This window comes from Helianthus annuus, chromosome 7, assembly GCF_002127325.2.
Source record: "Helianthus annuus cultivar XRQ/B chromosome 7, HanXRQr2.0-SUNRISE, whole genome shotgun sequence".
NCBI classification, from domain to species: Eukaryota; Viridiplantae; Streptophyta; class Magnoliopsida; order Asterales; family Asteraceae; genus Helianthus; species Helianthus annuus.
Window position 1 is genome coordinate 94,981,474 of NC_035439.2, and position 15,286 is coordinate 94,996,759.

General features: G+C 38.4%; 2 protein-coding genes across 2 annotated transcripts; both read right to left on the reverse strand.

Annotated features, from left to right (window-relative positions):
- Positions 1–1,606: 1,606 nt before the first annotated feature.
- Positions 1,607–4,804, reverse strand: LOC110868128 (proline-rich receptor-like protein kinase PERK5). The gene is made up of 7 exons (XM_022117219.2): positions 3,588–4,804; positions 3,396–3,482; positions 3,026–3,096; positions 2,871–2,947; positions 2,633–2,780; positions 2,070–2,231; positions 1,607–1,985 (listed from the first exon to the last, which is right to left on the reverse strand). Exons 1-7 carry the CDS (start codon positions 4,681–4,683, stop codon positions 1,782–1,784), a joined length of 1,845 nt encoding a protein of 614 aa, XP_021972911.1. The 5' UTR covers positions 4,684–4,804; the 3' UTR covers positions 1,607–1,781.
- Positions 4,805–10,793: 5,989 nt separating this feature from the next.
- Positions 10,794–12,503, reverse strand: LOC110866355 (transcription repressor OFP7-like). Its single transcript, XM_022115526.2, has 2 exons — positions 12,007–12,503; positions 10,794–11,176 (listed from the first exon to the last, which is right to left on the reverse strand). Exons 1-2 carry the CDS (start codon positions 12,466–12,468, stop codon positions 10,844–10,846), a joined length of 795 nt encoding a protein of 264 aa, XP_021971218.1. The 5' UTR covers positions 12,469–12,503; the 3' UTR covers positions 10,794–10,843.
- Positions 12,504–15,286: the final 2,783 nt, after the last annotated feature.

Genomic DNA, 15,286 nt, shown 5'->3' on the forward strand with positions numbered 1-15,286 from the left:
TTGGAGGGCTAGAAACAACGCTATTTTCAACGTGAAAACCCCTTCGATTGCCAATGTCATCGAAGAGGCTAAAACCCTTTTCTATTTGTGGATCAAGAATATATCGAGACGGGCGAGCCTTTCTAGGGAGAACTGGAAGTGTTTTAATATCGATAGTATGGGTTAATGCTTTTGTTTGTTTGTGTTTTGTCTTTCGAATTGTATGTGCTAGCTTCTTGCTAGTAGGTGTGGTTGTTTAATGAAAGTTTGGTTTTGTTGGCTGTTAAAAAAAAATAATGCTTTATGCATGGTGCAGTCAAAAGAAACTTATGACGGCTTAGATATCACAATCACATAGAACCCATTAAAAGACTATTCTCCTCCCGTTAATATGATCTTCCATTGTCGCTACAAATAATCATACATATTACTCCATTAAAATGGTTAGGTGGTGCGACTGTGGTGTGAGGGTCAAGGGACGGGTGGTGGTGCGATGGTGGGTGGTGTTCGACGATGGTCGATGTAGGTTTTCTAATTATGGAACGAAATTGACGATGTGTATGATTGTATTCATTGGACGACATGTATATGTATTTTGAGTTGATTTATTTTATTTGTGTCTTTAGTTAGTTAATTATGTCAACATGTATAATGAAAATAAAAAAAAATAAAATAAATGTCATATATGATAGTTTGCCTGCTATTCAAGTTAATTATACAGGATTAGTAGATAAAATAAACTTCAATGACTTATTAGAACACATTCTTTTATGAGTAACTTGATTGTAACACTCTTAAAACTTGGTTATCATTATATAAAATATTCCCTTTATTATTGAATGAGCCTTTATCAAAGGTCGAGCTTGTTTAAGCTTGGCTCGATTTGAGTTTTTAGCAAGTCTATCTTTAATGACTCGGCTCGTTTACACCTCTGGTTATTAACTTATTGTTGGGATAATGTCTTTACACAATACTATAAACTAAAATCGGTTTTTCTTTCTATATGTGTGGTGGCTTTAAACTAATTATAAAATTAGAATATATATATATATATATATATATAATGTAAGTATCTATAGAAAACCCACTTTAATTTAGAAAACCCGGGAAACTCAAAGCTCCCGATGGTTTTTTTTTTTTGAAAAAATTTACACATGTTATATATATGTTTTTAAGGGTTTTGGGCAAAAAAAAAAAAAAATCAAAAAAGCGCCAAGTAGATATTTAAAAAAAAATAAACAAGTTTTGGTATAACACATGTTACAAATATGTCAGATGAATGTAACATGTGTTACACCAAAACTTGTTTATTTTTTTTAAAAATATCTACTCGGCGTTTTTTTGATTTTTTTGCCCAAAAACCCTTAAAAACATGTATATAACGTGTGTAAATTTTTTCAAAAAAAAAAAAAAAACATCGGGAGCTTTGAGTTTCCCGGGTTTTCTAAATTAAAGTAGGTTTTCTATACATCCTTCCCCTATATATATATATATATATATAACATATAAAATGTACACAGGTGGCATCTAGTAATGTGATATATGCAAATGAATTTGGATCAAATGGTTAGTTTAATTTTTTTTGACATCTGAGACTTAGATTCATTGTTTTCAATGTGGCAAAACACACACACAAACCACTATCTTGTTATATTCAACTAAAGATCTTTGGCCCAATATTGCCTTTGTGCTAACTACAAATGCTACATTACTCTCCTTGGAAAATCAACCTCATATGTACCATAGTAGCACTAACAGCCTTCTTAGCTATTAACAACATGTGATATATAACTTTACAGTGTTCATCTATACTGTCCAGAACTACCCATCTCACTACCTGAAGATTCTTCGGTCGACATCACCATCTTTCTAAACTTAATCATGTCATCATTGTAGGCCTGCGTGTCATAAACTCTTGATTCGCTTGTGTCTAATGCGGATTCTCCTTTTGTTTCTTTCTCATCCAAGCTATCTAGTGATGCGTTCCCTTCTAATGCTCGCACTATCTGATTTTTTTAATGTGAAAATACCGTATTAATTAGTATGTAACTAACCTCTTGTCTAAGATGCGGATCTTAGATTTAACTAACCTGGCTCATCTTAGGACGCCTCCTAGCCGAATGGCGGACACTAGCTTCAGCACAAGAAGCCATTTGTGCCATCTCGTTGCGATCATAGTTAGTTTTCAAGCGTGGGTCCACAAGCTCGTTGTAGTCTCCATCTTCCTTCGCCTTAGCAATGAGTGGCCTCGCCTGTTTTTGAGTTTCATAAAGTAACCAACACAAATCATTTACACGGTTATATAAAATCTAGAGGTGGCATAGTCAACCATTTTATTTACAAATGAGTTGTTTTGGCTTATTTTTTTCAATCTCTAACCGGGGCGAATAGCCGAATAGTTAAAAATAACTAAAAAAGAACCGAGTAAACTAGCCCAAAACGTAATTTTGATGCATTAAACCTTGTAAGTAGTTTTACTCGAGAAATATTTAGAAAAAAATAGATAAAAGTGATTTGACTCGACCTAACCTAAAAAAAGTACCCATATAAATTCGAAGCCATTTTGGCCCATTACCCAACACGTCTGACCGCCCATTTTACCACCTCTTATAAGATCTTTAAAAAGTTGAAATAGATTGGGTGCTATACAAACCCACTCTACTAAGCTGTCATTCATGTATTCAGTCTCGGGATCAATCGGCTTTCTTCCCGTCAAAATCTCCAACAACATGACCCCAAATGAGAAAACATCAGACTTCTCTGATAGCTTCCCACTCGAAGCATACTCCGGAGCTAAGTACCTATTATTTGTTCCACAAACTGAAGGAAATTATTTGTAAAAACTAACAAACCTCAAGTAAAACTAACCATTCAAAGCATAACTAACCTACCCGAAAGTTCCCATCACACGAGTTGAGACATGAGTGTCGTTCCCGGTTGTTAGTTTAGCCAATCCAAAATCGGAAACCTATGTTTACATTCACAAATGCCATGAACTCTCAAACTAGGCTCATACGGTCACACGTTAAATATCTTTAGTAGTTACCTTTGCTTCGTACTCATGGTCAAGGAGAATGTTAGCAGATTTGATGTCCCGATGAATGATCCGAGGATGGCCTGCAATTTTTCAACGAAATTTTCATGTATCTAATGGAGGTGTCAATTTCGACCTACGATTTAGGTTGTGTTTTATCTCAAACGATTCAATCTGGTTGACACAATGTACCAAAGATATGGATTATTATTGAGAAAATAATGTTTTTTAATCATAAAAAAACAAATAACACAATATACATTTTATTAATTTTTTTTGCAAGTAAACCCAACCCAACCCAACCTGTTTCGACCCAGAACCCAACCCACCGATCTTGTTATTTCTAGTATTTAAATAGAGAGACTTAGTGCTTGTGTCTTACAATCTTCATGGAGATAAGCGAGTCCTTTGGCAGATCCAAGCGCAATACGCATTCTAGTTTGCCAATCCATAACCACTTGACCCTTTCCTACAAATAAAAGTTTGGTTTCATGATGCATTCACCATGAAGATGGAATGTGTAATCTTTTGATTTAGTCAACATGTATCAATATATCAAGTCTACACAACTCACCATGAAGATGGAACTCCAAGGTGCGATTAGGAACAAACTCGTAAACAAGCATTCTCTGCCCATCACTAATACAATACCCCACGAGTGAAACCAAATACCGATGGTGGACCCTACTAAGCATCTCAACCTCCGCCTGAAACTCCCGCTCGCCTTGCCCACTGCCTGGTTTTAAACTCTTTATAGCAACCTCTTGCCCGTTAGGCAACACCCCTTTGTGCACAAACCCGAACCCTCCTTGACCCACAAGATTGTACTGGGTAAAACCTCCGGTGGCGGCTACTAACTCATCATACGAGAATTGACTCTGGTTGAATGCCAGTGGCATCTTTGTAGATGCCGCCACTGACATTCTAGGCCCAAGAAATTCCTTACTACTGTTCATTGGTGGTGGTTGTGGCGGATGTCCCCAACCACCACCAGTACCAACCCTAACCACATGGTCTGGTTTACCGTGGTAGTAGGGTCCACCTACTCCCGCGCTTTGTTCAGGAATATAGTAACCTTTTTTCTTTTTCTTATTGCACATAGCACAAATGACAAAAAGAGCAAGAAACACTACAATGCCAACAACTATTCCTCCAATAATAATTGGAATATTGGTTGCACTATAATCGGTTGATGACTTCGAAGCTGATTTTCGGCTCGATGGACTAGGTAACTTCCTCGCGGGTCCTGGAGCACCCTTGTCAGAAGCGTCCCCACGGGTTGGAAGAAGGCTGGGCTGGTTGGGTGTTGTAGGTACTTCGCGTGCGGGGATTGCAGCAGGAGGTGGCGGAGAAGTGGTGGCAGGCGGGACAAGCCCTGCTGACGGCGGTGGAAGCAATGTAGGAGGTGGAGGGGTCGTTACATCCGGGGAGGGTGGTGGTTGTGCTTTGGGAGGTGAAGGGGCGGGCGGGGTTTCATCAGGGGAGGGCGGTGGCTGTGCTTTAGGAGGGGGAGGGGACGCGGGTGGTCTAGAAGCCTTAGGTGGTGGCGGCGAAGGACTAGAAGGTGGTGGTGGTGGTGGTGGTGAGGCGTCAGCGGATGGTGGTGGTGAAGAGTCAGAAGTTGGAGATGGGGTTTCAGGGGCCGGAGCAGCCTTCGGGGCCGCAGCCATATGTCAGGATGAACTTTTCCGGCCCTCCGAGAAACTCTGCCGGAAAATTCAAATATTCATTTGTAACTAACTAACTTCCTGTAACAGAATTCTTGATTTCCCTCCACAACACAACTTTCAAACTACATATTAAAAAAAAAAACCATATCAACAATTCATTAATCATAACAAGATCTCAAACATTTTAACATGGAGATTGAAAACAGAGGAAACAGAGGATGACTCTGTTTATGCAAAATTGGCATTTGAAAAGCATAACATATATGCAAAATTTCCTGATAACACATTGAATAAACAACTATTACAGAATTTGAGGATTAAAGATTTATGAAACAAATATTGTTACCTGAATGAAGATTCTAGAAAAGATTCAAGAAAACAAGGGAGAGAGAGAGAGAGAGAGAGAGAGATTCAAGTTTCTTGAATTAGAATCCAAGTGTATCTTCCCCCTATTAGCTTCCTACAAAATTGGTAGCTTATTGTTGTAGAATCACCTAACACGTGTCATTTTTTTCAATCTCATAACAAGAATACAAAAAAGTCACATATGCAATTTACATACTCACCATCACTACAAGAAGTGACTTTTTCATTTCAACTAGTTAAATCTAACGTGGGCGGTTGAGATTTTTTAGTGACTAGTACCTGCGGGGAAGAGGAGGGAGAGCGGGAGAGAGATAGCTATGTTTGGGCTCACATAATTCTATTGTGCTCACATAATTCTAACACGTGGCACTCGGATATACTTATTTATTTATTTGCAGTGGAGAGGTGATGAGGCATTGAGGCGCTATAAGGGCCTATAACGCCTAAAATACCGCCCTCTACGCGTTATGTGAGGAGTTATGGGTTGTGTGTTATGGTCATGGTGGGGTCATGTTTTAGTTTCTCTCACACACACATATATACATACATATATATCAATTTGAAGGGGGGTTTATCCACTACAGTGGCGGAGCTAGCCAAAAAATTCAGAAGTATCCCAATTTTTTTTTTTAAGGATTAGGTGTATCCTTTGTATAAAAAGATAAAAAATTTACACTAAGTAGACGGAATTGAAGGGTATTCTTACACTACGAAGATGGGGCTACCCCTCCGCCACTAAGTAGACGGAATTGAAGGGTATTCTTACACACATATGTTATGGAGGGTTATGTTTGAGTAAAGAGGGTTATGGAAGGTTATGACTACACAAGGACTTATGTATGGATTTAAATCAATAGATGTGACTTTTGTATCCGGTTTGGGAAATGGAGGAATGAGAGATGGTGGCGAAGCAAATGCGCTATACATGATAGTTGTAGGATCAGGTTACCGTGATTCTGGCAGGATGCGTTTGTGGCTGCGTACGAGGAGTTTACCATCGAATGTGAGAGAAGATGCCATTGCTGAGATCGCTAATATGTCGTTTCACTCCACTGATCTTCATCATCATGTAGAGGTGCACAAAAAACTCGAACCCAGAAAAAACCCCGAACCCGGGTATTAGAAAAATCAGGTTTTTTAAACCTGAACCTACCCTACGATAGAGACCGAGTATGCATATTCTGTTCAATACCCGAACCCGGGTTTTTTCATACCCGGGTTTTCAGCATACCGGGGTTTTCGTAATACCCGGACCCGTTGTGTACAACGACTTTTTTTGAACGTTTAGAGCTTGTGTGAGGCTTTTTAGGCATATTTCAAGGTATAAAATATGTATAAATAAAGGTTTCCATTATATTTCTATGTTTTATGCCAAAAAAAAAATGAATCAAAAAACCCGATCTATACTCGAACCCGAACCATACCCGACCAATACTCACCCTACCTGACCAATACTCAAACCCTACCCGGACCCGGAAATAGGATATTCTAATAATCGAGCATTGAAAACCCAAACCCGGGTACATAGGGTATAGATTTTCTGGCCAATACTCGGACCCGAACCTGGCCCGGGTATGCCCAATACCCGAAAAGTTAAAACCCGGTCATACCCAAACCCGGGTATTAAAAAAAACCCGCTTTGTGCACCTCTACCATCATGTACTTCGACGATTTGTTTACTTTAGCATCATAACATAATTGTTACACTTGAAAGGATTGAACGTCAATTGAGTATGTGCAGTTAGTTTTGAACTAACTGATGGTAGGTTCAAACATCACTTGTTCGAAGTAATGGAGAATCAGGTTACGTGACGATACTAGACGTGAAGTGGTAGAATGGGTTGGTTTGATAACGGGTCAAAATGAATTCACGTGAAAACACGCGATTTTACTCGCAAATTGAAACCAATCGGTTCGGTAATAGGTCAAAACAAAATCAGGTTAAAACACAATTTTACTTGCAAATTGAAATAGATAGGATCGGGTAACTAGAAACGCTTTTTCTCCACAACCTTCAAGTTTATAATCTAGGTTTGAATTAATTGACATATGTAAGGGTTTATGCATTAAAAATGCACATCTTGTCCTAGTGCATTTTTTAATGGCTAAACTTGTAAACCATAGAGATTGAACCCCTACCCTCCTATTCTCAAACCTGGTTTTTTTTTTCGTTACAAGTTTACTCGCTTATTGTAAAAGCTAACCTGCGTTGATACATTTATAGTAAACGCCAAACGGGTTAACATTGCTTAATTAATACTAATTCATCGGCATTCCAGCGTCCTCTGAAACCGGAGACCATCGCCACTGGCCGACGGCCGTAACGACGTGAAACAGACGGCGGGGGGGGGGGGGGGGGGGTGGATTTCATCGGCGTTCCTCTCTTTCTCTTTTGCCAAATGAAGAAGATAAACAGGGGTGGAGACCCTGTTATTTGCTCTCGTTTACTGTTTAGCACTGTTCATTACGTTTGCTTTTTAATATGTATATAATGCTTGCTGCGTAACCAAATATTCGTAAAAAGGTTGTTAGGGGAAAAAATAGGTGGGTAAAAAATGAATCAATCAAAACATTATTGAACCAAATATTCTTTTTTTAAACAAGTTTCTTACCGCTAATATCACTTAATTTTGCACTTGCAAAAGTCTGAACTCACACGACTTTTATGAAAAACACACATCATATCACTAGACCACTAGATTATGGATAAAATTACCATTTTTTTTTTTGAATGGCTAACGTTTTGTATGATTATTTACATTTTTAATGTTATAAGTTGTACGCTTAAAATGATTTTTGTACTTTTTTGTCTCATATAATGACACCACATTTCATCTTTATGAACATATAAACAAAGCAATAGGTTTGAACTCCTCCTTGTCCTTCAAAATGTTATTATAATCGACATCATAAGATTCATGCATGTCTCCAAGACTTCTTGTCCAATCTTCACCTATACAAAACAAATTGTACACTCATTTAAAAAAAATATTGTTATTTGATACATCTTTCATCGAAAATAAATGTCACGGTAAAAATTAATAAATTATTTCCCAAATTTATATAATAATGTTTATTACACTCAATAACGTATGCCTAGAACTAGAGTTGGCCAAAATCGTTTTTTTTTTCAGGTTTACAAACCGGTTCGAGTGTTGGTTTTGGTTCGGTCTGTATACCGGTTTGGGTGTTGGTTTCAAACTAGTTTGACTGGTTTGAGCGTCGGTTTTTCAACTCATTTTCGGTTTGGTTTTAGTTTGGTTTCAAACCAGTTGTGTTTTTTCCGCACATTTTGTGGTTGACAAAAAAAAATTACATAAAATTCTTGTTTATTAAGTTTTTGGTTGTTCAAAGCAAAAAAAAAAAAAAGAAGATAAAATCAATAAAAAATTACGATCAAAATAATAATGGATTTTAATACTAATAATGCATTTTATTTAGTAACTCTAAAGTGTTTATTCTTTGCCTGAAGAACCTAGGCCATGAACCAGCGAGTAGTAGGCTTCTTCCTCCTCGGTTAATGGTGGACTTAGTCCCTTGTCCCCTTCTCCGTCGCGTATTGGTCCTTCAGTTGTTGCTTTGTCTTCGAGACTCGAAATGTGTTGTATATAATCCATCACGTCCAAGTGATCCTTTCAGCAAATGCACATCTATACCGACTCAGGAGTGAGCCTTGTTCATCGTATCGAGAAAACCCTGCCACTAAAAGAAAAGGTGGATTCCTAAGCTACCATAGAATTTTGGACGGTAAGTATCTCATGGCCCATAGTGGCTAGGATTGGAGATTGGGTTTCCTTTCCTTTCCACCAAGCCAAAAGGTTAAATTGATCAAAAACATCGGTGCCTAACGTGTGTATAAAATTCATGGATTTAAACAAGGTGAGCTTGCTAAGTAGAGTGTTAGCCCTTTGTCGTTTACTCGTTTCATTTTTCAGAGTATTAATTGAATTAAGTTTTGGGTTTTAGTTGATCGACCCGAGCTACTACTAACACCACTAGTTTCTGAATCCATCGAATATTGCATGTTGATGCTGGGTCCATGTCGAGTTAAATAAAAATCAAACATTTCTTAAAGATCTTTTTGAATTCCGATATGGCTTTGTTTGCCCAATTCGGGTCCTCTTCGTAAAAACCCAAGTCGGAATTTAGGTACTTGATTACAGATTCAACACTTGTTGTATTTAAGCATCGGTTTAAATGTTCAATATGTGGCCATGATCCTCATGACCACCATGACCCTCCACATCAGCGTCATGTCCCTCACCTCTAATCCACCAATCCAAAACCACTAATCTAAGGGTGTGGTCATGACTCAAACCACTATTTAAAGGAAAAGGAAAAAGGTCGGTGGTTGCCGTGGTTTAATCCACGTGAACCATGGTAGATGAGACAATAGAGTGGTGTAACAATTGATTAATAGTCTCAGGCGGCGATTGATGACACAACCCATCCACCTCTAATATTAAATGTGAATGAAGTTATAGCTTAATTGGAAACTTTTTTTTAGATTACCAAAGGATCGGATAACCATTTTAGATTACCAAAGGATCGGATAACCATAACTACTTAATTTTTCTTGAAAGGTCCATAATTATAATCATAAGTTATACAAACAAAGTGTTAACATCAAATACACATTTTTTAATAAATTTTATGCTAAGCAAGTTATACAAAGCGTTAACATCAAATACACATTTTTTAATAAATTCTATGCGAAGTGTACAGAATGAAACAATAGGATCCGATCGGTGATTTAGGGAGGGAGAGGGATGCAGCCGAAAACCACAAGAAAAGGAGGAGGAGATCGGAGGCTTTAGGGGAATGGAGTTTCCTGGTCTCGTGATACCATGAAACAATAGGATCCTTGATCCTTCTCCCTCTTAGAGTTTCCATTATATAGAAATTTACAATCCCGTAAATTAAGGATGATTACAACGAATATGAAAACAATAATAATTACAAAATAATGTCTACAAATATATTATCTATTAGAGAGTGAAGAGGAAAAATGGCAAAGTGACATTTTGGTAAATATTAAAACTATGCTATTCAACAAACAATTACTACTACAACTTTGTTGTAGAGTAAAAATTCTTATCCCCAAAAAAAAAAAAAAAACTGAACTAGCGTAACAATTATTACATTGGAACAAAATTGTATGGTAACAATTATCACGCTTGTTCAGTTTCGTTGTAGAGTAACAATATCACACTATAACAAAACTGAAATAGTGTAAGGGGACTGGGGGCGGTGCCCTTTTGTCCGTGATAGTGATTCTTCCACGCGTGGTGGGAACAAACAACCCACCGCCACTGAAGTTTTCAACGAGTGATAGCAAATGATCGTGATGTTTTCAACGCGTTATGGGATTTTAGTGATGGAACATGTGAGGGGGTGTGAAGGTTTATTGTGGGTGTTGTGAGTGATGACCAATGCCACTAAAAAGGTTGTGAGTGATGGAAAAATAGTTGATGACATGACGAAACTTGATTGGATGCTTGTGAGTGATAGAATTCTATCACTAGTGACCACCCCCACTCCCCTAACTACAACTATTCTACTGTTGCATATAAGAGTAACCATAGTTACGCTAGTGCAATTTGTTGTCGCGTAATTACAATAATATCTATCAAAATGTCACCGCGTGTTTTTTTTGCTTCGCTTCGTATACTTCTCTCGGAAAAACCTATTTGTACGCGATCCCACCCCTGCAAACAGTGTGTGTGTATATATATATATAAATATATTTTTAAAAGGTGTCAATATTTATTTCATTTAACAACTGAACAAAGATTCAAGGATCAAGAAACATGGTGTTCCAAATCTCCGTGAAAGCTTCCATGATGACACCATGGTGATACCAAGAGTTCAACGACAAGAAACACTGCAGAAGTTGCTTCAAATCACTCTCTTCGTACATTTGATTCTCCACAATCATCTCCATCATCGATTTCTTGAAGTCTTCGTATGGCATTTCAGATCTCTTCACCACAGCAAAGCTTTCTTTCACTTTCCCCTCCACTTTACATGGCATTAGCTTCTTAAACACCGACAGCCTCGCCGGCGATCCCCACTCAGGCGACATCTCACCATCTCTTCCGACGTTGTTGTGTCGTCTTGATCGTACCTGTAATATTGCAGATATAATAACAATAAACTGTAACTAATATATTTCTATCTTGTATCTAATATATGCAAATTGCATCTTGGGAAAAAGGCATTAGGCGTTTATTCCCACCAAAATGATGCGAGTTTAAGTCCCACACAGATTGCAATAGGTGAATTTTAGAAGTAGATTTTAGGGAGTGTGTGTTCGTTGTTAAGGGGTGTAAACAGCTGAGCCCGAGTGCAGGCTCGTTAACATACAAGAGGTCGAGTTCGGCTCGTGACTAGATTTTTAAGTTCGACCTTGGCTCATATTATTTAATAATTAATTTATATATATTTTTAATTTTTTTATATATAACATATAACATATATTATTTAGTATCTTTTATCATATTTTATGTATAGAAATAACTTTTTATCTTTTTTTTTTTAACGGCCAATGAATCCTTTAACTGGACTACTGCGAAATTCACCACATCGGGATATACTCGCCTCCAAACTGAGGAAAACCCTCACCTAGGGCCGAAGCCCGTAACACTCGTCCAAAGGCACGACAGTGTGGTGAGGTAAAACCCGCATAGTTCAAGGGTCGAACTAATGTATAAAATAAAAACTATACAAATAAAAGGCTCGTTCAGGCTTGCGAGTTGCGAGCCTAACTCAAACTCGATAAGTGAAGCTCAGACCCGAGCTCATTTATTAAACAAGCTTGAGATCCGTGCTCGAGCTCGTTTAAGCTCGCATGAATTCGAGCTGTTAACGAACCGGACCCGAGTAACTCACGAGTGCCATGACTCATTTAAAACGAACAATCTATTATATCTGATATATATTTATCGCTAACATTACCCCCACGTCTGAAAAGCTTCTACGAGGGCGACTAAGGATTTGAGCTCGATGTTCATCACCTTCCCCGCCTTCGTCTACAGTGTAACTGGTGCTGAACCGATGGCGATCGGAGGATGAGGCAGCGGCATTTTTAGGTCTCCTTGTTTTCATCTTGTGGTGGTTTTTCTTTTGGTAGAATGGAGGCACCGGTAGTAAGGGGAACCGAAAGCCATGGCCGTAATCGGAGTTGGGGACTTTCGATCGTGGGGAAACGACGTCGTAGAGTTTGGTGGCAACGGAAGAGACGTGGGTTTTGAAGGAAGAACGGTGGGGTGTTTGTTTAGAAGGTGACGGAGAAGTTGTGCATGGTGGATCGCCGGTGGTTGCTTTGTGGTGGTGACACGGTGGAGAAGAGTTTTCCGGTGGGGGAGAAGAGGGTTTTGTTTGGCAGGCTTTGAAGATACGAAGCATGAATTTCACCATTTTAGATTGCGTGTGTGAAATAGATAATTGTTTTCACTAACAACATGAACATATATATAAGCAGGATAAAGATCAAATACAAATTAATTTAACGTACTAAACATACAAACTGAAAGAAAAGATAAAAAAGCATGGTGTCATTTTTATAATTATGAGTAACTATTAAAATTACTTTTGTAGAGTAATTTTGATCCTTTGTAGAGTAATTTTGCATCAAAATAACTTTTACAAGTGAATCAAAATTACCCTGCAAGTTTATCAAAAAAACTGTAGAGTAATTTTGATCTTTTGTAGAGTAATTTTGGTCTTCTGGGGTAATTATCAAAATTTCAACTAACTCCCAAAAAACTGTAGAGTAATTTTAATCTTTTGTAGAGTAATTTTGTAAAATGATCATGTAGAGTAATTTTGATCTCGTAGAGTAACTTTGTTAGCATTTAGTTATGTGGTTTAGCTTTATGGTTTAGGTTTTAGCTTTTAGTTTGGGGAGGGGGGGGGGTTAGGTTTTTGGGGGGTGGGGTGGGGTTGGGGGGTTAGTTTTTTTTTTAGGTTTTTGAGGGGGGTTAGGTTTTTTTTTTTTTTTTTTTTTTTGGGGGGGGGGGGGAGGGGTTGGGGGGGGGGGGTTAGTGTAATTTTGATAATTACCATACAAGACCAAAATTACTCTACAAAAGATCAAAATTACTCTACAGTTTTTTGGGGGTGGGTAGGGGGGGTTTAGGTCTTTTTTTTGGAGGGGGGGGGGGAGGGTAGTGTAATTTTGATAATTACCCAATAAAAACAAAATTTTCTACAAGACCATTTTACAAAATTACTCTACAAAAGATCAAAATTACTCTACAGGTACATTTGTAGAGTAACTTTGATAGTTACCGATAATTACAAAAAAGTCACCGCCTACTTTTTCCTTTTCATGCAATTCGTATGTTTTGTACGTTAAGTTAATTTTTACAATAATTTTCCCCTATATAAGCATTCAGTTGGCCGATATGTCAGGCTTATCAATTAAGGCTAATGCCAAGAGTCACCTAGAAACAAGGGCCTCAATTTTTTTTTTCTTTTCATATGTTAGGTCTGTTTTTACTCAATTTAAACAACGTTTCTAGGCTTAAGATTTAGGATGTTACTTCGGGAGTCCGCATTGTCCGCGCACGCTTCATTCCAGAATCCAAAAGCAGTTCTGCAACACAGCAACCCTCGTGACTTGCGACATCTTTTGAGTAACCAATGTGAAATTGATTGCGGATTTAGCGAAATCACGGCCGACATTAGAAAAAAAAAATCATCGCTATGTTATTCAATGTCTCAAGTCTCAGTCTCAATTGCTGATTTTCTTTATACCAATTCAATAGGGTCCCGACTTTGTAGTTCGCTAAGGCCATCTAAAAACGTTGGAATGGCCCTGGCCTTGAGGCATGTTATCTTCGGAATTAATTTTTACAAAGTACTTAGGGTGGGGGGTATGGTTAATCACTCTAGGGTTGTCACACCCCAACCGATGGCGGAAACATCGGGGCGCGGCACTGAGCGAAACAGATTGTCCAGAAGTTTCCATAACAACTACGATTACCAATTATTTAAAGCATCACATCCCATACAATGACATAATAAGTAGCATAGTTATTACAGACAAAGTCAAGACAAATAGTTCTGTTTCGACAACTCAGAATTTAAATAACATAAATTGTCTTTGTTTCTAGACTCCATCCTACTCGATTTCTTCAAAAACATGAAAACATCACATCCTAGCAGGTAGCATCCTAAACACCTGTCACATACGTTAAAATAAAGGTCAATACACATACTATAAAGGTGAGCATACAAGTTTGATATAGCATAATAGAGTTCGAAATAGTTTACGCATAACCAGCATGTATAACGCATAATGTGAAGCATGTAAGTTATCGACAAAGATACTATCAATACCAATGACTGCGATTTGACTGCGAGTAACGAGTACGCAACACATGTTCACCACTGCGAACACGTGAAGTAATATCCTTAACAACCCATGTCCACGACAGGTGCTGAGTCCAAACTATAGTACTATCGTTGCTAAGGCAGGTAGACAACAATCAAGGTGTTAACATAACAAACATGCATTCATCGAGTCACGTATAACATGCAATAACGATTAGCGTATAAATAGTGTTTGCGTTGTGTGATTGATGTGATTTGAATATAGATAACGTATGTAACACCCAAAAGTGCGTAAAGCAAAAAAGGACCGAGTATACGCACAGATTGTGTTTAATAAATAAACACAGCCTTGGATTGAAGGGAGCGCTGAGAGAGGTTAGCCTGAACAGTTAACGATAGCATAACGATAAGCGGCGCGAAAAACGGTGCGAAGTTCGATGGGGTGGCGATCCGATTGGTAGGGCACTTCAGTGAGAACAAGTTCACAGCAGTTTGTCACTCAATCGGATAGCAATCCGATCGGGTGGCAATCCGTTGGTCACTAATCATGCATGGAACATGTTGAAAATTGTTTAAGTGCTGAAGTTCCAACCATCACATGTTCGGGTGGTCGCTCGATCGGATGGCAATCCGATCGGACGACAATCTGCTCGATGTTCAAACCTCAAAAGTTGAAAATAGTAGTTAAGTGTGGGACCAAGGTGCAAGCCGATCGGGTGACTGTCTGATCGGGTGGAAATCCGATCGGAAAACAATCCTATCGGACGGCAATCCTTCCCGACGTCCTGATCGTCTTTACACTTGGTTGTTTTGATAGTTTGCAGCCTGATCGAGATGATGTGATACGTGCCAAACAACAGAAACCTCGTCAAGCCTTAAGTGACCCGATCGGGCAGGA